At 42.3% G+C, this 27,044-nt stretch overlaps 1 protein-coding gene across 2 annotated transcripts; it reads right to left on the reverse strand.

The window, feature by feature from the left end:
• Positions 1-400: 400 nt before the first annotated feature.
• Positions 401-25,718, reverse strand: LOC132996190 (synaptopodin-2). 2 transcript variants are annotated; one of them, XM_061066518.1, is made up of 5 exons: positions 25,589-25,718; positions 11,672-11,823; positions 9,815-10,596; positions 4,896-8,134; positions 401-1,129 (listed from the first exon to the last, which is right to left on the reverse strand). In XM_061066518.1, exons 1-5 carry the CDS (start codon positions 25,694-25,696, stop codon positions 554-556), a joined length of 4,857 nt encoding a protein of 1,618 aa, XP_060922501.1. In that variant the 5' UTR covers positions 25,697-25,718; the 3' UTR covers positions 401-553. The 2 variants fall into 2 exon arrangements, with proteins under 2 accessions (XP_060922501.1, XP_060922500.1); XM_061066517.1 differs by lacking the exon at positions 401-1,129 and having other exon boundaries at positions 3,940-8,134.
• Between the last annotated feature and the right edge of the window lie 1,326 nt (positions 25,719-27,044).

The following is a 27,044-nucleotide window of genomic DNA, read 5'->3' on the forward strand; positions in this document are numbered from 1 at the left end:
TCCAGGAATGTTTTATCACTTTCTGTAATATTACGAGAAAATTGCATATTTAGGGGAATGATCTGGATCTAAATCCACTTTCATAAGGCGACGGTTGGTCCTTGGCGGAGGTATGCGCTCTACTGAGTACTTCGAGTTACTCGTCTTCCACATTCTTAAAAAGTTGAACTAAACACTCAGCTATCGTCATCTCCAGACAAACTGTTTCTATAATCATCCCAATCCTCCACTCATCCAGCACATGATTCACACTCAGTGCATCCGTTCCATAACAACCTGCTCACGGCTCTTTATGACAAACTAACTTCAGTGTATCCACCAATCAATTCACCGAGTAAACTCTCCGAACATTGTTAAAGTCATCATTGGTCTTCACATTTGATTGCTGCATGCAAATACTAATCTTAAAAAAAAGGTGAAAGTGTTTTTTAAAACACGTAGTAGCATGAAAACCAGGAGAAATTCGAACAAGCATTTCCAAATGTCCATTTCATGTTTCGCTCACTGCTCACTCAAAACTGTGATGACGCTCTAACTGCACTTGAGCTGTGTCCTACCGTCTCCAACTCCAAGTGTTGCTGGCGTTCACAGACTTGTAAGTTCCCGAGGGCCTCTTATACTCAAAGGTAGAGGCAGAGGGCCCATGGCTGGCCTCTGTCACAGGCCTCCGCGGCTGCCACTGTCTGGGCAGAGACCGGTACCCGGCCGGACCAGCGACACTGGAGACAGCGCTCTTTGCTGGGGTCACAAACGACGGCAGGGGGGCCCGACTCTGACTGCGGCCTTGGCTCCAAGTCTGGCTGCCAGTCTTCTGAGGGGCTTGGTAAGACCCACCGACCTTCCATTCCGCCGGTGGCTCGGGCAGCAGTTTGCGCTGGGCTGCCAAATGGATGTTAGAGGCGAGGGTTTGGTGGAGGTTCCGGAAAGAGAAGGCCTCATCCACCAGGCCCAGGGGGTGTCGGGAGGCCGCCTCCCAGGGCGAAAGGGGCTTGGGGCCCTTCTCTAGCCAGGACCCCTGCCTTGCTGTGGGAGTTGCGAAGGCCCGAGTCGGAAGCCTCGGGGAAGAAGTCGTCGAGGCGGACTTCTGGCCTCTGAATGGTGTGGAAGGAGAGTAGCTCCTGCCAAGTGCCTGTAAAGAAAGATCCAGACATGTTTGTTTTAGTAAGGGTTCAGGTTTGTTTGGTTGACTGGCTCCCCCGGCCAAATCAAATCCGCTCGGAAAGAAATGATGGAAAACAGAGGAGCACTACGTCAGCACATTTCCATTGCGATAACATCCTCATATTGTATTAAAAGGAACTCGGTTTATTTTTTAACGTATAAACATTGTATGTTAAGAAAGAATGCAAAGATCTGAAATAGTTTTATGACTTATTATTATTAAACATATTGAGGAGCTAATAGTTCATTTCACCTTAAGTCTCCTCAGCACGGGAGGGGACTATACTTCTCACAACAACTGGCTCATGAGAGTATTACCAGCCACATTCAGCTTATCGTCACTGGATCTGATTTTCTATACAGCAACACATCTGAAGTAAAGCAGTGAGATGGTGAAGCTGCTAAATGCTTAATAGTAAAAACCTCCTCAGGGCTGCCCACAGAGCCGAGGGTTACGTGGGGTGAAGAAGCACCTCTGACAACACATTCTGTGTGTGGAGGGGAACAAATGCAGGAAAAAGGCAGTGCTGCCATCCTCTGGCCAAAGATTTGTAAAATCAGCAGGTGGAAATGGAAAAAGAGCAGAATAGAAAAGAGTGCAGACATAAAAAAGAAGTGTAGCTGAATGAGTCAATAGGGGGAATTAAATCTACGCTGACTCAGGTATATTAAAGGCCTAGAATGCTTCTGTCTATCCTGGAGTGAGGCAGACACTAGAATAGATTAGTAGATTACCAAACAATCTGAGGTCACATATTTGCTTTGTGCAGTTTATGCCTGAAGCGCATTCAAGAGCGGAAGGTTGAACTGAACTAGGATCTTAATCTGATCTTTGCAGAACATCAGCAACTTCCACGTTGGGGTTAAAACAGTTGACGCACAGAATTTAAAATGGCGTGTGTGGGTAATCATTTTCCATTCATTGTTTTTATATGCTTCATTTAATTCTATGTTCATAATTATCTGTTTTACAAACTTTTCTGATGCTAATACATTTTTTTAAACCATTTTTTATTTAAATGCTTTTATTTTTATAATTTTTTTATTTTTATATATCTTTATGTATCTATCTTTGTGTGGAGTGAAGCCTCTTATTATTTAATTGCATCTAAGTATAATGACGAGACTTTTAATTAATTAATTCAATTTTTAATTTAGATTTCAATTCAATGTCTTGTCTTCAGAATGCATTAGAAATTAAATATGGTTATTAAAAATGTGCGTGTAAACAACCAATATAGCGATATCGGGGGGGTCAACTCCCGCCATGTGAATAGGAATCAGCTTCCTCCCGATATAGCTGCAGAAATCTCTCGAATTAACGTACCATTTGATATGAAAATTTCCACAGTACAAATAACTGCCCTTTCTCCAAATGCATGACACAACATGGATATACATTTCAGCAGGGGGCCCACTCACTTAACCCATAGTTATTCAGTGAGGTCACCGGTCTAAGAATACCCTTAATGAATACATCACCAGGAATTCTGCATCATTCTGAAGGAATGTGCTGCTCAAGCATTCACCTCAATCTGCTGAGAAAGTCGGGGATTCCTTCTTTACAGCATGTCAGCTGTATTTTTGTCTTACTGTAGAGAAGTGATTGGCTTGTGAAAGACAGTGGGTGCAAGTGGTACTTCAGTTGAAATCCATTTTGTCTGTGCTAATGCAAACATGATCTTTATCAGTATTTATAGTGCAGGTGAGAGAAAGTGGTGAAATTCAGCGACACGAAACATAAAAAGAGAAACCAGGAATAGAATAAAACCATAAAAAGCATGCAGTGGTGAACTGAAAGAAAGGGAAAGGAGAAACAAGGATAAAAGACATTTTAATGGCACTGCAGTGAATCATACAGAAAGTGCACTATGAAGAGAAACACACACGGGGAAAAGAAAAGAACACAAAGAACAGAGGCAGCCCTGTACCAAAAATATATAAGTGAACATTGCTCGGCTGGTCATCCTTTCAACAATCCTCCTTTTCGGATATTGTCTATTCATATAAAACAAAAGCAGGCGAAGATGCATCAAAGAGTTAGAAGGGGACAATGGGCAATAAAACTCTTTTTTCAGAAAAATATTATAGGGGTCCAGGAGATTGTCGCTTTCACTTAAGGCTTCAGTTGAAATCCAAGCCGTCTATTCCTGGACCTCCGCTCTCCCTCTCATGAGGCTGTTTAAATATAGGACCTAACATGATGCAACAGTTGGTAAAAAGCTTAAAATAAAACTAACCCACTTCAGCGAGCGCTATGGGAGAGAAAGCACTGAAGAAAAAGTGTTTACTAATCAAGCATTTAAGCAAGCCCCTGTTTGGTTGTCACTTTAAAGCAGTATTGCCGTTTTCTCCAGTGTCGTTACATAATCCCTGTACCTTGTACCAACATCACTAAGATTACAAACTTAGCCCTCTGCTTACCATCCCCCTCCACCACTTCATTACTATTTTTGCACTTTTTTCTTTTACTCTTTTTAGGCACATTTAGTGTTTTTTTCTTTTCAAAAATCAACTTCCTGTTGCCACAGTCGAGAACCCATTCACCGTTTTGATTTCTTTTTTTCTTTCAGCTCGCACTGAGTCCTCCCCTACATCCTTTCTTCTATTCTTTTGCACATAATTACATTTATTAATAGTCATTTTAGTCTTTAGTCAATTTATATCGTATATATCCATTTCTAGTGAACTATCCATATGCATAATCTTATATAAAAATGCTCCTCTGTGTCTAAAGAGCTATACTTACATCCTGCTCTTATTCTTATGCTCCTAATATTTTATGACACCTTTCACATTATCTCTTTGAGAACCACCAAGCTCTGTCCAATGTCAAGAGCAGGTGGAAGTGTACAATGTCATTACAGCCCTTTTATGGGCTCTAAATGCTCCACATGCCAGTGGACTGTGAGAGCAACGACGTTGCGGTTCAAGCCGACACATTGCATGTAATGAAATCACTCTTTATCAACTGCTGCTGGCTTCCACACCTGAGCTGTGCTCTTTTTGGCTGTAAATCTAGGCTTAGGAACAGCTACAGGGTTGCCACCTGATGCAGATTCAGGCCTAGCAGCCACTGGGAAATTAGGAACAACAAAGCTACTGGGAGGCTGCGGCTGGTAAGGCACTGAGGGGGCCGCCATGTAGGGAGGGCTGCTGGCCGGTGGGTAAGGAATCTGCGGTGCCTGTTGGTAGGAAGGATTTGCCGGTTGAGGAGCTTGGGGATGATAAACAGGTGGAGCAGCTTGTTGATACTGTGGGTTATATGCTTGCTGGTAAGGGCCAGCAGGGGGTTGCTGATAAGCATTAGGGTTGGCATAAACATTAGCTGGGGTTTGCTGGTAGGGGCCCTCATGCATCATTGGCTGCATGGGCATCCCATAGCCCTGCTGGGGGTATGGAGCATTAAGTGGTCCAGTTGGCTGGATTGGAGCCATTTGCTCATAACTAATTGGTTGGTTTTCAGCGGGGGGGTTAGGAGGGGAACTGTCGGGTTGAGGCTCAGGGGGCTTCGGAGCCACCACTGCTGGACCATAAGTAAAGAGAGAGGAATTAAGTTGATATGGTTGATGCTTCATCACATCTATAACATTGAGGGGTTTAGGTGCAGGTTTCCCTTTGGCTTTTTTCTTATCTTTGGATGCAGGAGTAGATTGAGGGAGCTGCTTTGTCGCTGCTGGGGGATAAGAAGGGGAGTGAATAGGATTATACGACCGCGAAGGTGGAGCACGTACATTTGGACTATATTTCCACTCATTCGGTAAGGAGGCAGCTGGTGATGATGACCGGCTCGCCTTGTTCGCTTCCACAGTCTCGGAGTCCACAACATACTTCTCCATACGAGACAGTCTCTTGGCAAACATATCAGCTCCCTTCCCTCTTACAACTGGCATCTCATTCGCTGAACCTGCTGATGATGGGTTTAAGATCGTGGCCATCGGGTTGATCGGCGATGAATCTCTTTGACGTACGGTAAAAGAGTGCATTCGCTGGGGTGGAGAGGGTGGGGTGCGGTTTTGTGGGGCGTTTGGTGGTGGAAGCCACGGTTTTGGAGAAGGATGACTGTTCACCATTGACGCGGGAACATTCACAGGTGCTTGCTGGGACTCTGGTGCCCAATGTGTCTGAGGCTGAGTCTGAGCTGGAGCCCAGGCTGTATTCGTTGATGGCTGTGGTGGTGACTTTGCAGTGGCTGGTTGCCAGTTTGGCTGTGGTGTGGACTGGGGTGGAACTAGTTGAGCCCAATGTTGCGGTTGATTTGGGGCCTGGTTTTGCTCTTGAGCCCAAGAATTCATTGAATGCTGTCCATGCCCTGGAGGTTGCTGGGGCCATGATGGTTGGGGCTGAGCCTGGGCAGGTACTGGTGCCCATGGACTCAAATTGGCTTGAGGCTGCACTTGAGGTGGTGCTTGGGCTGCTTGCATCCACGGAGGCTGAGCTTGGGCTTGAGCTTGTGATGGTGGCCATGCATTAATTGAAGGCTGCTGTTGCTGCTGAGGCTGAGCTGAAACCCAAGGTGGCTGTGATTGAGCGGGTGCCTGGGTCTGTGGCCAAGCTTGTTGTGGAGCCTGATTCTGTTGTGGTTGAACCCACGGCGTCTGTGGCTCGGATTCTGGTTGAGCCTGTTGAACCCAAGGGGGTTGTACTTGGGATTTCTGCTGGGATGGTTGCATCCATGGTGGTTGAGGCTGTGTATCCGCCTCTAATGGCTTTGCCCATGGGGCTTGGGTCTGCTGCTGCACTGGTTCTTGAGGCTGACCCCAAGTTGGTTGCATTTGCTGAACTTGTGGCTGCTCTACAGGCTGGGCCCAGGGTGGCTGAACTTGTGGCTGTGGTTGCTCTAGAGGTTGGGCCCAGGGTGGGTGAACCTGTGGCTGAGGCTGTGGTTGCTCTAGAGGCTGGGCCCAGGGTGGCTGAACTTGTGGCTGTGGTTGCTCTAGAGGTTGGGCCCAGGGTGGATGGGCCTGTGGCTGAGGCTGTGGTTGCTCTAGAGGCTGGGCCCAGGGTGGATGGGCCTGTGGCTGAGGCTGTGGTTGCTCTAGAGGCTGGGCCCAGGGTGGATGGGCCTGTGGCTGAGCCTGTGGTTGCTGTGGAGGCTGGGCCCAGGCCGCCTGAGCATGCGTCTGGACTTGTGCCGGTTCTTGAGGCTGACTCCAGGTTGGCTGAATTTGAGGGGTCCAAGTTTTTGTGGCGGGTGGAGGCTGAGCCAGGGTCTGAGTATTTTGTCTTGTCACCCAAGGTAACTGTGGTGGGGACTGACTTGGAGGTGGTTCCTGTGGTTGCACTTGAACTGGATGCCAGGAATTGGTAGATGCTTGTTGTGGCTGTGATTGTGCTGGAGCCCAGGTGGCTACAGGAGCAGGCTCTGGCTGCGGATTAGAATTAATGTGACAATTTTCCTCTTGAGTTGTCACTTGGAGACACTCTTTTTGAGATTCTTGCTCTGAGTGAGTCCACGTGTGCTGCTCTTCTGTATTGGTGCTGGCAGCAGCCTCCGCGGGGGCAGGAGGGGGAGAGGGCTCAGGAGCAGGTGCAGGGGTTGGCTCTTGCTCTGGAGCAGGAGTAGTGTCTGTGGTGGGGGCAGCAGCAGGTGTGGAAACACTATTTTCAGCACACTGAGCCATGTCCTGGTTGTTCACTTCCATCTGTGGGGACCAAGGAGGAGAGCTGGGGTCGATCGCAGGCTTTGGAGCCACTGGTGGAGGATTCTTCGGTTTAGCTCGTGGAGACTGGAGGAAATTACAAGCCTCAGCCCCAAGGCTGAGGTAGTCTTCCTCAGGTCCTGACTCGAAACCCAACTTCTTATCACCCTTGTTTAGGAGGTTCAATAAGGCTGGGTTAGGTGACACTTTTGGGGCTTCCTTAAATGTGAACATTTGCTTGCCAGTATTTCTTTTCCTTGCATCCATCAGAAGGCCAGTCCTACTAGCAGGGGTAGCAATGCGCTCATCTCGGGATGCTAGCTCCTCCCCTTGGCCCACAGAATCTTCATTGGTCCCACACATTGCGGGAGCAGCTGAGAAAGGCTTCGCAGTGCGATTGCTTAAAGAACTCTGCATTTCATTGGTTTGATGTTGGACTGTGCCATTGACGTTTGAAGAATACTGCTGCATTTGCTGTCGCTCTTGGTGATATTCTTGCTGCTGCTGATACACCTGCTGCTGTTGATAATGCTGCTGTTCATACTGCTGTTGCTGGTACTGTTGGTATTCTTGCTGCTGTTGGTAGCTCTGTTGCTGTTGGTAACTTTGTTGCTGCTGTTGATAGCTCTGTTGCTGCTGTTGATAGCTCTGCTGCTGCTGTTGATTGCTCTGTTGCTGCTCATGTATCTGCTGCTCTTGATACTGCTGGTACTGGTGTTGCTGTTGGCTTTGCTGGTGTACATTAACATCCATGTAAGCATGGCCCTCTGTCGTTGCCTGCATATAGGACTGCTCCATTGGCTTCTTCTCAGGCTCCGGCACGCCTTCCACGGGAATCCCCTGGCGCCGAAGCTCATCGTGCTCAGCACCTAGCTCGTCCATCCGCTGACGCCGCTGGACAAACATAAGGGCCCCCTTTCCCTTGGTATCAGGCAAACACTCCATCTCTGCTTTGTTGTTCAGGTTCCTTTCAATCTCAAGGAGACCCTTGTCCCAGTTGATAGTCAGCACACCTTTGCTACTGTGGACATTAGTAAGGAAATGCTTATCTAGGTCAGAATCGCTCGGAGCCACAAGGGTAAATTCGACAGTGTGGGTTTCGTCTTTTTCGTCTTCCTCGTCCTCGTCCTCGCTGTTCTCCGGTTCGTCCTCTCCTGTGCCGTAGCTCACGAGCGTGTACTTCTTGGCCCTTTGCCGGTGCTTCTTGAACATCAACACCCCTTTGTTGTTGGGGTTGGGCGGAGCAGCCGTGAGGAGGAGAGCAATAAGTTTACATTTGGACTTGTGCTCCTTCACCTGCTTCTCGGACAGACTCTCGCTACGCCTGAGCCCTGTGTCGAGAAGGAAGAGAGAGAATTCAGTGTTTAGAAACAAGCGTCGCAGACAAAGAACAAAGGCTTTACTTTGAAAACAGTGTTCTTTTTATACGTTTCATTTGTTTCACTGAGGTTGTAACAAATGGTAACAGTTTTGTTTGTACATTTTAGTTCTTTGATCACTGAGTGAGGCACAGGCAGTTGTTGCAGACTGTATCTACACTAATCACAATTGGAGTTGACTAAATTACTTTAGATCTATTTTGGTTTTATGCCTATGAATATCAATCTGAAAATAAAATCATACTACATTATATAACTCCCATTGGTTCCAGCATTCATTTGAAATAGATCATGCAAATACAACATGGTGACAAGGTTAAAAAAGATTAAGTTAAGCAAGTAACACAGCTTTTATTTGTAAAAATACATCCTTTGTGTCCAGTAAAAGCAGAAGCAACAGACTTATATATAACTAGTAAATGATAATTGTTATACATTCTCTTGTTGATCTGATATGATTGCACCACAAATACAAACTAAGCTATAAACTGATCCCTTCACAAGGAAGAGAAATACGTTTTATATCTTTGTCCACACAAATTCTATCCAACCATAGCCGTGTACTTTTCCTCATTATTTCAAATTTGCTCATTCGGTCGAACATAAATCATCTTCCCGCAAAGCACCTACAAAGTTCTCTGACCCATATCTAATATCCTCATTTGTCCATCGAAAATTGCGCTGCATTAAATTGGTTATTAATCCCCATAACGCATAAAGCTGGGAGTAGGACCTGAGAAAGATTAAAGATAGGCTGCGTGCATAAATTCACCAGGACCAGAGCATCTTTGCCAGCCAGTTTATCTGCAAGTTCATAAACCGTCACCCTCAAAGCTGAAATCTATCACATACACTCATACTTATGCCAATTTGATAACAGACACCACACTACAAACACTCTCTCAAACCAATCCAGCAAGTCAACGCTGTGATAAAATAACAAGTAGCCTTACTGTTTTTATATTGCTGCAAGACTAACCTGAAGGTGGAGGACACAGCGGGAGTGAGCGACGGGCTCACTTTTTTAGCTCAGTTAAAGCACTCAGTGCGAGAGGATCAGGTAACGGGCTGGGGGGAGCACATGCTAGTGTCTGTCAAAGGGCCACTTCTGCAGGCATCATCAGTGGGCTGGTGTTATATTTATGTCTTCTACACAGCCCAGAGGAATGCCTCGGTATCCATAGTCATCATTAAGCCTCTTTAAAAGTAACCGAATTGGTTTATAAAGAGCAGCATATTCTCTAATATGATCGATTCCACATCCTTTTATTTCTCTCCTATCAGATTCTGTCAATTTAACCTGCGTCACCGTTCAATCCGCTCGCTGCTGCCCTGCCGACACTTTGTGTTGTAATTCAGATCAGACCCGGATGTATCTGCTCCCATTCAAAGGAATGAGCACCGTCCTCCAACTGCACCGAGAGATACATCCTATTTTGAGGGGTACACACACATGGGACCATCAGGCTCTGGAATGCACACATGCTGTTGACAAATGCAGTCCAGCGACCTATTGGCTTGTAGAAGATCCCTTAAAGAGTAGATGCTTATAATCCACACACTCAAGCGCATGGAGGAAAAAACAACGCACACACGATTATGGTATGTAACACAAATGGAAATGGTCCTTACTGGAGTGCCTGGCCCGATGCTTGTTAGGTTTGTCTGGATCCCCCTCAGAGTCGGAGTCCTGCTCTGCTGCCTGTGACGCCTCATCTGTGGGAATTCCAAATGAGACCGTAAAAGACCCAGGGTCTCCCTCGCAGTGCCCTCCTCCTTCTTCCCCTTCACTTTGGGATCCGACGCTCCCACTGACCCTGGGGCCTCCCACGCTCAGGATGCCCCTCCCTGCCCCGGATGCTGATGGCTGCTGCAAAATGACCTCCACCTGCCCCAGCACCGAAGGGGAGCCGAGCACCACCCCATGCTGGCCCAGTGGCTCTCTCACGGAGCTCGGAACAAGGTGCGATACGGTGGAGGTGTGGATGGTCTCGATAACCTCCCTGTCCGAGAGTCCCCCCTCGACCCCGATTGCACTCCCAAGAGAGCAGCAGCCCAAGCGGTCCGATGTTTGTTCAGACAGGGAAACCTGGAGTTCCACCATGTTCCCAGCGGAGAAACACCGTTGTCCTTCTTTCTCCTCGATAACAGGCTCTCGGCCTCTCTGACCATCAGACGGGGGGGCATCGAGCTGGGTGCAAAGCAGCTGGGGTCCCTTGGGGGACTCTGTGTTGCTGTCTGGCTCCCCATAGCAGGCCTGGTCCTGGGACTCGGATATGTGGAGTTCCCTCGGGCCTTGGGATCTGTGCTTTGGGGAGAGGATGTGGAGGGTGGTGCTCGCTAAAGCCTCAGACGAAGGTTCCCTCTCACCACAATGTGTGTCTGATTCCTCTTCTTCAGGAATGGAGCCGTATCTGTCAGAGAAGAGGGGGGAAAACAGCAATGAGTCATAAGGACAACTTATATTAGCTCAATAAATAAAATCGATTATTTAAATAGGAGATATTGCCAATTTGGGTTTTGGTGAACTTGAAATTGTCTGATTTTACATAAATAAAATATATTTATTTTAGTTTTTCTTCTCAAGTAAGACTTAAGACTCATATCATCACAGAGGATTGGAGCCATTAGCTTGCTATGGGAAGCTGAAGCCTGTCTTCCAATGCTGAAGTTGTTGTTATAAAGTAGATTTCATCTTTAAACAGCAAGTTAAATGAAAAGGTCAGGCCTCTGAAGTGGAAAATAATCACATTTCATCATCGCTCTACCGAACATTTACGTTCAAGGTAAGGAGGAGCATGAATGCCATATAATGTTATTATCCGTGACTGGTATCATTGAATTTAGGCCAATTACATCAGTGACTAATCCTTTTTTAGCCACAAGGTCAGCTGCTCTCCATGTCCGACGAGATCCTCGCTGTCATAGAAACGCTTTTAATACAAATCCTGCGCTGAGATCATAGTCCTGTTATAGCCACAATAAATTAGATTAAACTACTTGGTTCAACTTCAATGCGCCATCGAAAAACAACTGTCTCCCCCTCTGTGGGTTTAAATGGGAACACACTAGGGCGCATGCAGCAATATGTGAGGAGATCTCACCCTGGTAAACACACTGGCAGTGCCCACTGAGTAATAGCCGAGCAGCTGCACGTCAATCACGCACACAAATCTGTTGCACCTTGGACCGAGCCAGCGGGAAGGTCACCATGGCTGACGCACATTCAGTCACCAGTACACACACACACGGGCATAAAAACCAGTGTATGTACACATATAGGGTCATTGAGCTGTGCAAAAGGATGCAGGCCATAAAAGAAAGAAAGAAAACAACATGCTATCTAAATGCAAATACAGTGCTGCAGTAATGATTTCTGCACGGCTGTGGTGAACACCAAGGACCCACTGCAGGGCCCATTTGTCACCATACACAACATATTCCACGCTTATTGATTGTGAATCGATTGGGCGGCATGCGGAGCTGCACCTTTTGAGAAGCAGCTGCAGGCAGTCGATTGATGTGTCGATGAGGGCAAGGGCCCGTAAGAGGGCGAGATCAGCGCACGGCTCTCCGTTCAGCGACACCACCTCGTCACCCTCCTGCACTCCGGCCGAGAAGGCGCGGCCTCCTTCATCCACCTGTGGATGAAAGTGGTGAAATTGCTTAAAAGATGAAAAAAGAAGAAGCATGTCCATTAAAACCACACATGAGCTCTTCACAAACAGCACCGGAGACGCATCAGTTAATCACCTTGTGACCCCAAAATGCAAATGTACATATAATATAGTATATATATAAAAACTATGACTGCTGCTGTTTTCAGGGAGCCACAATTAATGTTCTTACTGAGTTCATAATACAGAAACCAGCCCCCTCCATTTTGATCTCTGAAAACAAGAGGACAATAGTATTTTTTTAAAAGGATGATGGATTATGCATTTTTCATGAAAATAAAAGGAGAAAACATAAATCTGTGTAATATTTTAGTCATGGCAGTCGGGCATCGACGAAATGGAAACATGTTAGACTGGATTATTATTCTAGAAATATAAAGGGAAAACAAGGGAGAAGTAGTTGTAGTTGCATTTTATGTTGCTTGAATGGATTCCAAACACTTTGACATTTACTCAATAATCTCTGCACCATTCACACGAGAATATACACTTAGGGTCACGATAGCATTGAAGGCGTACAACAATAAAAGTGACAAATCCACCTTGTATTTTAACCGTGCTGCTGCAATACTATAGCTGCAGGCCGGCTCTGACCAGATCCATGTGAAGGGCACCTCCTTGCACAGTTGAGCTAATGATTGATGGTTTTGTTCTCTTGTAAATGGTTCCCGAGTCTGATAAAATGGTTCATTAATAAGAGGATTTAATAAGGAAGAACACCTCTTACATTTTTGCACAGAAGGCCACTTATTCAAAGCGAGGGGATAAATGATTACTTCAGTTCCATGCAATCTCTGTGAAAGATACATAGCATATACTACAAATAAACAGCTTTAGGTCGGTTTGAAAGGTCTTCAGTGCTTTTCTTACTTCTTGAGCAACACTAGAGGGTGTTTCATGTGCTGTGTCTAGAAATTAGTACATAAAGCATTAAGTACTCAAAAGGCACTTCTGGCAAGAATGAGTGTTATAATATGGGAAATATATTTAAGTGTGTATTTACAGACGTCAGTATTCATGATTGAAAATCAACAATTACTATATATTATATCACCTCAATATTAACAGCTATGTACCACTTCAGATTGTCCAAACATTTCCTTGTTCTTTCATTCTCATATTCATACAGACGACATTGGTCTTCAAATATATAACAGGCTATCTACATTTAATTGTAAAATACAATATTATAAAGTTAGAGGGGAAAGCAGCATTGAAGTCAGCAAGCGTCATAAACAATCCCTCCCACACTTCTTCATGTTTCCTAAATATTGACTGTCAAATAAAGACCAAATGCCAAAAAACACAATCTTCAAATATCGGTGGGGATACTGCATAACCTCACTGCTCAATTCATTCGAGCAAGTTCCTGGTTAATTCGCCCTGTAGGATGATTCTGCACATTGACTCAGTAATGTTTAGGATAGATCACAGTCAGTACAGTTTAACCTGAGGCGATACTGAACAGGTCGCTGTGCCATGGATCACACTAATGTTCTCCTCTGCTCTTCAAGTTGAGTCAAACCATAACAAAACCAAAACAGTCTCCTTGGTTTCTCATATTAAAGTGACACAGGAGGACATCCTGACGAGCAGCAGTGCACGTTCAAGGTTTTCCAGCTCTCTGTCCTTTAACAACACACGGAATGATTGATTAATTTGTATTATTCCATCTCCTGCATAAAACAAAACAGAAACTAGATTTGCAATATCGGTAATAAACAAATAAACCATCCCGACGATATAGAAACAAAAGGTAGCCAACTTTTGATCGTTAGAATTAACCAACCATTCCATTCTGTCGTCGTCAGGGCACCACTGGATTTCAAACATATATTTCATGCAGTAAAGATATTTTTAACTTATTGCCAATGTAGAAGAAAATGCAGCCTCAACCTCTCTTCATTCACACAACCAGAAATGTTTTTAAATCTACCAACTTCCAGAGCCAGAGGAAAGATCCCTGTTCTCAGCTCCTCGATAAGTTTGCTGTAACATAAGATTCAAGTGTACTTGATTTAAATATATATGTTAATGTGAATCTTATATTTGTTCTATGTTTATTCATGGAAAGCCATATTTTTTAAATTATAACAAAGTTGTTGGGGTTAAAACCTGAAGCCACTGTAATGAAATCTGGAAAAATAACGCCATTCTTCTTACTACAAATGTACTTTATTATACTGTTCTATTTAGATTTTGGAATTTGACACTTGCTGGTAGCTGTACCACCTCCATTCACATGCATTAAATTCTCAAAACCTACAGTACCGCAATCTTGTCACTAGATGGCAATGTCCACACATACATCTTCAGTTGCTGATTGAAGTAGAGGAGAATCATTTGATAGACACAAGAAGAAACCAATGCAGTTTACATCCCAAAATATCCTATTGTTTTGTGATACAAATTGCTGAGCATACCAAGCAGGTATTTGCATCCAAGTACTCAAACACAAATCTTGAACTGGACAGAAAGCCAGCCAAGACAAACAAAGAGAGACTATATATACAAACATGTTTTATGAGTGACTTTATAGAGCTGGTAGCTTTCAGGTAAAACCTCCTGTGAGTCCATCCCTGGGTTTATAAGAGTGAACCAGCACACACACAGGCCCTATAAGGCAGCCTGTGAGCCGGTCCATGGGGGACGTACGCCTCACAACAACAGGGACTCTGGGTTTGTCCGCAGGGCCACAGCAACCCAGCCGTGCTCCAAAAAAGGAGGGGAAACATTTGTCATCTTCTCCCACGTCGCAACACAGAGACAATCGTGCAACGCTCGAAAGGAGGGCGAATACCACCTGGTGTTTCGATCCTGCTGCTCGTAAACTGCTTGTAAAGGGAAACCCCAGTTTGCAGTAATTGGGGCTGGAGAGGAAAACAAATGAGCCCTACTGTAGGTGTCGGACGAGAGGGGTCGTTAACAGTGTTGGAAAGTTTCAAATTCGAATTAAGTGCTCTCCGAAAATTACCAGCAGAACCCCGATCGTCTGAATTCACATCATGTGGGGTCACAATTAAGACAACATTTATCCCCGCATTATCCCGAGTCGGCCATTTTCGAATTATCTATTTAATGGGCTCAAGCACAATGGAAAAGTAATCGCAGGAGAAGCTGGACAGGGTAATGTGTTCGTGCAGCCCCCGGCGGTTCCTGCCCTTCGCAGCTTAAAGCAATTATGTAATTTTTTTGTACATTTGAGGTAAATATTTTCCAGCTGTTTACAGGTACCACTTACACCATGTAGGGAGGAGAGTATGTTTAATGTTTTGATTCACTCATCCAGTCTTTATTCGCTCGGAGCACAATACAGAAACTGGGCTGATTGAAAACATATTGCATTGTATCTACTGACTTGTTCTGTAACAGAGAAACCCCAGATCCCTTTATTATTAACTTTAATTTGGGTTTAACGGCTTTATCTAAATGTGTCTTAATTTGGGTTTTCTGATGTAGATTTTCATTTTGGAAAGAAGCCTACATGGACAATAGGTTGAGAGCATGGATATAATCAGTTATATTGACGATTGACACCACTGATATTTACTTTAACTGATTTATATAAACTTTATTTGATTACAGATAAACTTCAGTTCCTCTCCAAAGAAAACAATATCTGACATTTCGGGACACAAATTTTAAATAGTAAGGATCATTGAGAACATATATAATATATCCAGTCCATATGTGGAAATTGTGTCACTAAATTATCCCTTGTTCCTTCAGTTGAGAAGGAAAAACATGAATAATCCATGTTTAAAAGTGTTAAAAAGAAAGCAATGAGCGTCCACAGCCAGGAGCCCTGCAGCTCATTCCTATATGATCCAAATGTTTAAGCTGTTGGCCTTAATTTGCATGAATGATGTGAGAGGAAAAAGTCTCAGTCATATCTGCTGCCTCCCTGGACCGAGACGTTACAAACAAAAAAAACAAAAACACAATGCCAAAACTCCAGTAACTGTGGAGCACTTTGTTTACTCCGGGAAAAAAACTACACTGGATGAATGAGGCAATGGCATTTTGCTGATTGCTTGGCAGCTTAATAAGGTTCCTATGGTGCTGTGTTAGAGCTGAAACATCAGCAACAAGAACCCTCTTTACTCCGCGAAGGCCAAGATAATCCAGGCAAGGAGGACTCCTAACTCAGCCTGTGAATAGAATTTAATGGAAACTAGATAAAATTCTCATTAGTTGGCGTTAATTAATTAATTAATATCAACGTGCAGGCTCCAGCCCCAAAAGTAAGAAACTTTGCAGCATTAAGACTACATTTTGCTATTCAGCGATCCAGGACTGATCTGATGCATGTTGACATTCCACATACCAAGATGACATACTTTAGTAATTAGGAGGCAGAAAAAAGTCTCCTGCTCTGATTCTGATGATTAAACAATTTCTAATTCTGAAAGTCTGTCTCCTATCAATGGATATGACATCACCAGGTCTTTTTACTTGTTTTCTATTAGACATCGAAAAAGAGCGCTCGATAATTCTGCCATGTTTTCTTCTGAATGTGTGTTGGTGAATTCGCAGGTCAGGATTTGGATAAAATAAAGTTGCTGTTTCTGTAGCTTTAAAAATAAGGTGACCTCATCAACTTTGTACTCGGGCCATGACTCCAACTAAGAAGAAAAACACAGCTTCCCTTATATGGAGAGAACCTTTTAAGAGTGGATACCCCGTGCCCCCTCGCACTGCACCGCCTGTCAGCGCGCGGAACAATCACTTTCTCCCGGGGAAACAAAAACTGTTTCTCTCTTCCCTAGCATTCAACAGAAGCGTTTAACAGAAACGCATTTCCATCAGACACACACGGGAGAGAAACTGTGGCTTACATGCCTCCATCTTGGCACGTTCTCCTCTTTCGACTCTCACCGAGCACACTCTGCTCTCCCTCCAGAAGAGTCTGGAGGCATGTTCAGAGTTATGCCTTCCAGATGAGATGGACTAAAGCCCCCAGATGTCCACGAGTGAGGCAACAGATCATATGCGGCTACCACTGCTTTAACAGGACAAGCACTCAAATCCAGTGTATTTACAGGAATCTTGTGTGGGGGGCGTGGAGAGAAAATTAAAGCTTAAACGGGCTTTAGATGTAGGGGGTATTTTCACATCAGGGCAAGATGACAGAGGACTATTACAGTTGGTTTGCTTGATAGAGCTCACGGATGCTGCGACCTTTGGCAAAGCCTTTCGTAAAGGTCATGTTGACTCATGCAGAACTTTGTGATGGGAATTTTGTATTTAGACATGTTCAAATGTAACAGATTACATTTATATAGAAAGAAGTTTACTGAAAGATGTATTTCTGTGTTTAAGACTCATAGTCAGAGTTTAGGTCAAGTTAACACTATGCATAATACTCTTGAAGGGCCTTATAGACGTGGCCTTCTCAGTCTAGTGTGAACAAAAGGTTTCTCAACAGGGGCCAATTAAGTCTTCTGCAGCAGGGAGCTTCAAAGGCTAATAGGTGTGACCTGCAGAGACAGGAGATCTCTGAGAAACTCACAGGGTCTGGAACAAGATGCGTTTAGCATCTTGTTCAAACTTCAAAGAGACCGCCAGAGACCAATGTCTGGTCTTCCTGAAACGACATGGAGAGAAGCTGATTGGACAAATGTATTTTACTGTGGAGAGGAGGGATCTGATTGTATAAATGGAGTGTACTTTTGAGAGCTCATTGCCATTGCCCTCATATCTGTCACCGTGATGTTTGAGCTCTGTGCCATTGAGGTCAAGTCTGTTGTCGTGACTTGACCTTTGTAAACCGTCCGCAGACGGTTTGAATTAAACATCCAGAATTGATAATTGCTTGTTGTGTCATGATATGTAATAATTTTCCATTACATTTGGCTGTTGTTGGCAGTGACATCCACGTGAGCGACTCTGGCTCTCGGTGCTGAGGGTAGGTAATTGCGCCGGGGCAGTACGTTTGGAACTAAACCTTTATTATTTCAGTGGGCCTGATGTTCTGAGAATCCGGAGTGCTCACTGAGGTGGGCTAAAGAACCGACTGGGACAGGCAAGCAGTTTCATTCTGGTAAAGTATAATTCTTGTTTTTAGATCTTTTAAGGAAAAAGGTCCAAAGAAATTCACTCATTCAGGGAAGTGAGTTACAGACGTGTATATACTGAGGAGGTCTTAGAGACCGGTATAGGATTCACAATAAGCTTAATAGGTTAAGATTCTTTTCAAAAAAAGATCAAAATGTTAAACAGGGTTTAGCGAAAGAGTTTAATGCTAAATTACTTTAATATTGGGCGCTGCGGCATGCTCATAGTTATTGTAAACAAGCAGAAGAGTAGAATATAAATATATCATAGTATTATTATTTTGAAATGGAGGAAAAGCTGTGACAGAGAGACCTAGGCCAGGTCTGTATCGTCTCAGCATAGCTATCTGTTGAAAAATCTGATAAATTCCTGACATTTTATACCTGCATGTGTCTTGTTTAAGAGAAATGTGAAATTAAGTTTTCTCTAAGGCGATTTGATTCATGCAGAGTTTTAGAATTGTATTAGAGGAATTAAAATTAAAACTTAGTAATTACAAGAGGTGATTACAGTGGCAATATTATAACTGAAGGGGTTTTTCTCATTGTCTCTTAAAAAGTGTTTTGAAGGTGAAAGGTTACTATCAACGTTACACAAATGTTGATGATTTGATACAAGTAACATGCATGATTTGATGAGACTAATCTGAGAATTACAGCTGAAAAAGAAAAAGTGAGGAGTGAGTGAGAGAGGATTTCTTGGAATTCTCAACACTGGAATAAGGTGAGTATAATTTCAATCATATTTGGGATATATGTGTAAGTTTTAAAGGCTTATATCAAAAGAAAAAGAAAAAGATTCAGATCAATCTTAAAACGAATTTGAAAATAGACGTTTTTTAAGAAATAGGAAAATAATTGGCTTTAGAAATTAATTCTGAAACATTAGGGTCTTTTCCATATCAGTAGAACTTAAATTCCCAAAAGATTCGTATTCTACTGAATAAATCAGAGTTTAAATTGATAAACAACCATTACAGAGATGAATTTACCACAGATTTCTTCTCCTACAGTTCAAGATATGGTTCTGAAGTATGGTCATTATAGTGTTACACAGTTTGGCTTGTGGGTAAAAAACTATGATTTTCCAAACACAGGGAACATAACTTTAAATCAGTTGAAGCAACTTAAGATCAAATTGCTCATTGAACAAGAACGAAGCAAAGAAGCAACAAGAGGGAGAGATGTGGAGCTATTTGTGCCAGACTGGAGAGCATTTGAGTGTTGGTTGACTGAAGTCAACATAAGAGACAGAATACAGGATGCTGTAACCGAAATAATCTCCAGGTATCAGTCTCTCCAAATAGGTTCTGATCTGGATACATTTCCACTGAGAGGGAGATCATGGAGACAGAAAATGCCATCAAGAGCAGACCATGATGGAGAGAGAGAAGTTCAACAAAACTTCATATAAGTAAGAACACAGCTGCAGACACCATGTGAATTAATGTTACACATAAAGCATATGGTTAACATTATTATAGTTAAATTAGAAATCAATAAAACTAATTGCTAAAAACACACAAATTAAATCTATTTTTAGGTTCAGGAACTAAAAGCACCAGTAAATATGTGTGAATAGTGTGATATTACTTTTAGAATGAATGTTATATAGCTCATAATGATAGAAAAACATATGCAAAAGTTGTAGATAGATCCATTTTTATCATTGGGGTTTAATAATGTGGTTAGAGGCTAAATGCAAGACAAACATTTATCTCTGTTGTCACTTTACTGCTGGGTAAAATTTAGGGGGAAGATAGAATAGTATGCTAAATTTTAAAACAGCAGGGCAGTAGTGGAAGACAGAGTTGAATAACATCTGCATTTATTTAAACGAGAAAGGGGGATCTGACACAAGCGTATCAATGGATGATCCGAGACAAATTTCTCACCTCTAAATTAACATCCTCTTGCAAAGAGCAAGGGGAGAGATCAAATTAGAGCACAAATGGTATTTACTTAGATTTATCTAAACACTTGGTAAGACAAATTTAGTTTAAAAGGTTATATAGTAAGTAAATTAAGGATAAAATAAGTTTGGTTGCATTTAGAATAGTAAATACTGTGTTGTCTCAGTAGTTTTTGATAGATACATTGGCTATAAGAAAAGAAAATACATTTAATCAAATTAAAAGATTTTAAAAGGAAGGTTTAAAGTTAATCGCAAACGATTTTCTTTCATGCTAAATCACATTGGGGTTTCTGAACACATTTCTGCATGAAAATGTATTTCTTTGATGTAATTGAATGACATTTTTAGTTTGTTGTAAACATTATTGATTTTTCTGAGTTGATAACAGGTACTATCATGTTTGTGAAACGGACACATATATGATTTTGGTCTGATCAGAAGAGCAGACGCAATAGAAAAGAATATCTGAAATCTTCTTGTGGAATATGAGTAATCTTTTGTTTAAACAGAAAAACTTTTTCCTTTAGGGGAAAAGCAACAGATGCAAAGTTTCAAGCAAGTCTCAGAGCTATGGCAGCTTCTGAGAGAACAGAGTAATGTGATATGTGTGATACTTTGAAATAAGACTCTACTAGTGTCATATGCTGTAACAATGATATTTGCTTGAGAAAATAACATTCACTTTTCAACAGCTAGGAGGTTCAGCTATGATACAGTATTGTTTTGGATGATAGACATTACTATTTACAAATAGAAAGTTTTTAACTAGGAAATTCTTAACTTTATCAGTAGAGCAGATTTAAATGGTTAACAGCTGATTACTGTGAAACTGAAGTGTTTGATGACAGGTTTTCAGCATCACAGTGTGATAACGAATGACAGAGGGGTTTTACGACTCTGTTTGAAACAAAGGAAAACCGTCCCCATCATTACATGCATGGACCAAAGAGATGCAAATATGCTAGTGGCGAGAGTGTCAAGATTTACACTGATAGCTTGTTTGCATGGGGGGTTCTGCATGTGATTTGGGCTGAAGAAGAAATTCATGAGATTGACTTCACACCATTGTCTTGCCTTGACTGTGTTACTGGTTGCAAACAGTATGCAGTCTGTAGAGGACATGGAAGGCATTTGAATGATTCTTAACACTGACATTTAATGTGGGTTACAGGAGCGGTTAGCAAGACTACATCGAACTAAATTTTTTTTAGAATGCAGATTTGGGTTTATTAGTTTAGGAATTAAGTAGTCTTGATAGACTGTGTTTTGTTTGGTGGTCGATGGACTTTTTGATGTGGGATATGGATGATTTTGTTCAAACTGTGTATGTTTTCTCATTAGGTTGGATTGACACATGACTGGAGTCAGTGTGTCAAGAGAGAGGAGTAACATATGCTGGATATAGATGAATTGGGTTATTGGGTGTACACAAGAAACACTCTAAATAATATTCAATAAAACTTTTTTAACAGAGTTATGTAATTTGAGTTACAAATAAAATAAGGACATCCAGATTCTACAAGATTGACATCCACCTCAAAACAAACGGTTTAATCATTTATAGAGATGTTTAATAAAGATTAAGTAAATAAAGTAGGTTAGGGAAATAAATAAATACTGTTTTGTTTTATGACATGATTTCTATGCAAGCAGAAGTGTTTCCCAAACATCTAAACAGGATTCTCCAGCGGTGAAACAGATACTGTTCGGAGAACTCATTCCATGATGGAAGATTTCAAAAGGATGTCCGCTGACAAGGGTAACATATTCATAAGTATAGCTTTATGGATACTGGTGAGTATGAGTATCAACACAAGGCAACATCATGCCACATCCCGCCAGGGATGGGACAGTGGAGAGAGAAGGAAGTAAAAAACAAACATAGCAAACACATTGAAAAACAAACTGGTAGATATTGTTTTAAACTGTTTCCTGTACTCTTTAAAATCCACAGGCAGACGAGGAGATTCTATCTAAATCCATGGAGAGAGGACTGCGTGACCTGAAACCAGGAGACTGGATTGTGCTTAAGGACGTCGATGGAACGAGTGCAAGCCAAATGCCTCTCAACACAGATGACAGGAAGGTCGCAGAGGTCAACCTGGAGATGAGGGCCAACGCAGGAGGATTTCCAGAGCCAGGGGTGGATCTACAGGACGGGAAGTGCTTTGTGCCAGTGTGTGAGCTTCAGTCTGAAATTTTTAGGTGTTGCAAGGAGAGTCAACACATTTGAAGAGCTACACGCTGAACACAACCGCACCAACAGGAGATCAGCAACACATGATTATACGACTGAGAAGCATTCAAGGGAAAAGAGATGGTTTCCCTGCTCACGAATGCTTGGCAGGAACAACATCAAATTTCTGATCATCAAAGTCAGAGCATACAAGATGTCTCTGAAACAAGATGTTCTTCAACAAGGAGGTGTTCGACACACGATCAGGACGAAGTGTGGCACCAATACAGTGAACATTTTGATAATATGATGATCATCATGTTAATAATTGTAAAATACGTTATTGAAGTTTGTAGAAACTGATCATTTTCAATTGTGTAACTCTGTTGTATTGTTTTTGCACTAAGACTAGTGTTACTTCTTTAATTCACATATCCTGGAAAATTCCCAATCTAAATGATGAGATGTTATAAAGATGTTGATCCCAGATTGATAAAAAGGGAGGAATTGTGATGGGAATTTTGTATTTAGACATGTTCAAATGTAACAGATTACATTTATATAGAAAGAAGTTTACTGAAAGATGTATTTCTGTGTTTAAGACTCATAGTCAGAGTTTAGGTCAAGTTAACACTATGCATAATACTCTTGAAGGGCCTTATAGACGTGGCCTTCTCAGTCTAGTGTGAACAAAAGGTTTCTCAACAGGGGCCAATTAAGTCTTCTGCAGCAGGGAGCTTCAAAGGCTAATAGGTGTGACCTGCAGAGACAGGAGATCTCTGAGAAACTCACAGGGTCTGGAACAAGATGCGTTTAGCATCTTGTTCAAACTTCAAAGAGACCGCCAGAGACCAATGTCTGGTCTTCCTGAAACGACATGGAGAGAAGCTGATTGGACAAATGTATTTTACTGTGGAGAGGAGGGATCTGATTGTATAAATGGAGTGTACTTTTGAGAGCTCATTGCCATTGCCCTCATATCTGTCACCGTGATGTTTGAGCTCTGTGCCATTGAGGTCAAGTCTGTTGTCGTGACTTGACCTTTGTAAACCGTCCGCAGACGGTTTGAATTAAACATCCAGAATTGATAATTGCTTGTTGTGTCATGATATGTAATAATTTTTCCATTACAACTTCTTTGCCCTACAGTGAACATAACTTAGTGGGGGTATTGGCTCATCGTACATTGAAAGTAACAGGCTTGTAAGATTGCCCTGACATGAAGGGGGAAAAGCATTTGATTGGTCCTATTGTTTTAAATAAATATTTTTTTAAAGATATTTTCTGGCACCATAGCCTTTATCAGTAGGACAGGAGTTAAGCATGAAAGGTGCAGAGTAAGCGGGGAAGACTAAGGCCTATATTGTTGATATACTTTAATATAACCTATGGTAGTAACTTCAGAAACAGTGCGTATAAGGGCATATACTTTTTTTATTTTCTTGTCTAAATGCCAGAACTCCATGATAAATTAATCCTTTCAGTCCAGATGTTTCTGAGGTGGCTGTACATTCACCTGTTCAGTCTGCAGAGACTCATGCAGGGAGGTGTGGAGACAATATCTACAGCCTCACTCAAAGATAGGAGGATCATTGTGTCGTTAAAATGATCAACGGATGCTTTCAGGACGCTTTCTGCAGCCGGAGCTTTGATGTCACAGGAATGCAGCTGAAGAAGAAACATTTACATCTTCAGTGCGCGGATGACAAGCTGGTGAGAGACGTGTGCGACCTGAGCACTCGTGAACATGCATGACTATATATAGGCTCCACTGCTCTTCAAAATAAAAGCACCTGGCTTCACCATTTTTACTGCGCACGTACAGTACATTAAAATGAAATGTTCTGAAACTTAATCATACTGTATCACAAGAGAAAGAAAACAGGATGATGGTTTTATTGGCGCATTTTATCTGCCTTAAAGGTTAATAGTGAACATGATTTAGAGGTTTATACAAATGCTCATTAAATCTAACTGTAGATGATTAAAGTGTCATAGCTTCAAGAGAAATAGGGACATGGTGCATAGTTTAAATGTATAATGTAATTATAAATAATGCTCCTGAGGTCCAGACGATGAAGTTGGATAATGTCATCTGCGCAAACTATAGTTACAACCAAAAAGCAGCCTGTTACTCTTAGAAATAACAGTCATACATTATTGCCTGTGTTAGAACAAGAACAAGAGGAGCAAACTACATGAGTTAACATGGACATTATTTGTCCAACAGGATTATCAATCAACACTAAAGTTCCTCTTATATCATGTATTTAAATGCACCATCACACTTCATCACTTGCAGTGTGCAGTTGAAATCCTCTGTTGTCATTTCTAAGGTTTATTACCACACTATCAGCCCTAAGCAAACGCTGTGGAGCCGATATGTTCATATTACAGTGCCTACATTTGTCTAACCTCCTGTACCCATCTGTATGTTCTTCTTGCCCTGGTCTTCCTCCATAACACACGTACGCTTCCCTCTTCAGGTCGATTGCACGTCCGAATGATGTGCTGCCTTCCTGCTGTAATCTTTGGGAGTGATAACAGATCACACTGGCCTCAGCTTCACACTCTCCCTCGGCCTTGACCATATAAGGGTCCAGAGGAATCTCGCACACCAAAACACAGCCAACGCACAAAAAAATGCAGGGACACACACACAGGGCTCTGAAAAATAACGTTTCTCCCACCGGGGACTGTATCACTTAAGATTTTGTCTTTTCTCCAGTGAATGGCTCGAAAGAAACTTTATCCAAACTTAAATAGATAACGGCTCTTGTTATCCAAACTGACGGGGAATTTATACGGTCTCCCAAATCCAGCAGTTAACACGAGTAAAACTTTCATCATATTTAAAGACAGAGCCCAACTTGCTCAGATGACACATTTAAACAATAACTTCATTTCAATTATTGATATAGATTTACATATTGGAGATAAACAGAGGAAGTTATATAGAAAGAGATGTGTATACAAAGAGAGAGCCATATCGAGATAAAGAGCTATACAGAGAGGGACACATACACAGAGAGATTGAGAGAGTTATAGAGAGAGATAGAGAAAGTTATAGAGAGAGGGAGAGATATTGAGAAAGAGACAGAGAGAGTTATAAAGAGAGAGAGAGAGACATAGAAAGGGACAGGGAGAGTTATAGAGAGAGATTGAGAGAGTTATAGAGAGAGATAGAGAGAGTTATAGAGAGAGGGAGATATATAGAGAGAGGTAGAGAGAGTTATAGAGAGATAGAGAGAGAGTTATAGAGAGAGGGAGATATATCGAGAGAGGTAGAGAGAGTTTCGTTAAAAGGGGGAGATAAAGAGAGATGAAGACAGAGTTATAGAGAAGGGGAGAGATATATAGAGAGATGGAAAGGGTTATATAGACAGGGAGAGACACAGAGATAGAGAGAGTTGTACAAAGAGGTAAAGATGTAGAGAGAGATGGAGAGAGTAATATAGAGAGGGAGAGATAAAGCTATAGAAAGATATATCGAGATTGAGAGAGATGGAGAGAGATAGAGAGTGATATAGAAAAGGATGCATATAGAGAAACCGAGGCGTGGGGATATAGACAGACAGATACCTGTGAAATGAGGAAAGGTCTGTAGGTGTCTCCCTCTCCCTCTCGCAGGGTGAATCCCCAGGGTGCCCCCCCACGCAGCGTCACGCAGATGTAATCCCCGGTGCCCATGATGCTGCGCGCCTCTCGTCCTCCTCATGCACACAGCACCGCTGCTACCATCGAGCTGACGGCCGCAGCAGCACTTTACACGAACCACCTCTCCACCTCCTCCGCTGCTCTGTATAATCCCCATCATCCCAGTTCTGCCCCAGTCCAGCCCGCTGCTGTACACGTCACTGCGCAGGGACCCGCCTGCAGGCGTCGGTGTGCAACTGGTGGTTTGAGTCCTGCAAGGGGGGGGAGAGAGAGAGGCGGAGGGGGGTTGGAGTTGGACAAAAAGTTAATATTATTGTGTATTATTACACATTTGTTATACTTTTATATTGTTAGTATTGTTTTACTCCTATTATACTCTATGAATACTGGCAGTACTCAGAGTATATTACTTCCCCTCCTCTTCTACCATTGCATACTCGTAATTCTCATACTTCCTCCTCTTCTTCTAGTCTTAATACTCATATACTCTATTACTTCCTCATTTTTTATTACACAGTGTCAGTACTCATATACTCTAATAATTCCACCCCCTCTTCTTTTGTTATTATACTCACAATATTATTCTTTCTTCCTTCCTTCCTCCCCCTCTTCCTCTTCCTCAAGATTAAAATCAGGGGCGTAGGCCCATGGTCAGTGTTATGAATAAAAACATAATTATAAATAAAAAATAGTCTTACAAATAATAACACAACCCTATAACAATGTGGACATGTACAGAATGTTTACAAAATTAATAAACTTTTTGTTAAACAATATACAAAAAAGGCTCGTTTGTGTCATTGAATCTTGTCTCGGTACTAAATGTAAATTCCTTCTCAGCTTGCGTCAGAGCCTAAAATGCTAGGCCCCCATTTGATTTTATCATCATTACATTCTGATGTTGTCATCCATGTTGTATTTGATTTATTAAAAAAATTGATATGTTTCTACGATAACAGCGAGCGAGGCCTGCTGGTGTACAGAGGTGCAGCTTGTGAACAGCAGTGCCCCCCCCCCCCCCCCCCCGTAACAACCAATGGAGTATTTGCGATGACATCTCAGTAGGAAACCTCCCTGTAGGGGCCCTGTGTTATTCTTAAAATTTGAATTGAAAATGAAAGCAGTAGTACAGACAGTATTGACACTTCAGAACAATTAAGCCCGGGTGAAAAATTAACATCGTCTCCGAGAATAGACTTTGCATATGGGACACCAGTAATTAAAGCACAGGCCTTATAATGTGGGCTATAATTGTATGTATATTTATATTTTGTACTATATTTATATTGCATTCATTTCAAGTTAATTATGATGTTTTATACATTTATATTGTTAAGTTATTCTTGAAATATTTGATCGTCAATATCTCCTTTAGCACATA

Source organism: Limanda limanda, chromosome 22, assembly GCF_963576545.1.
Source record: "Limanda limanda chromosome 22, fLimLim1.1, whole genome shotgun sequence".
In the NCBI taxonomy this organism is placed as follows: Eukaryota; Metazoa; Chordata; class Actinopteri; order Pleuronectiformes; family Pleuronectidae; genus Limanda; species Limanda limanda.

Coding starts and splice junctions, on each gene's coding strand:
- LOC132996190 (XM_061066517.1), bottom strand. CDS start 25,696: ATGGGCACCGGGGATTACATCTGCGTGACGCTGCGTGGGGGGGCACCC. Junction 11,824..25,588: donor GACCTTTCCTCATTTCACAG/GTATCTGTCTGT, acceptor TTTCATCCACAG/GTGGATGAAGGAGGCCGCGC. Junction 10,597..11,671: donor CTGCAGCTGCTTCTCAAAAG/GTGCAGCTCCGC, acceptor CTTCTCTGACAG/ATACGGCTCCATTCCTGAAG.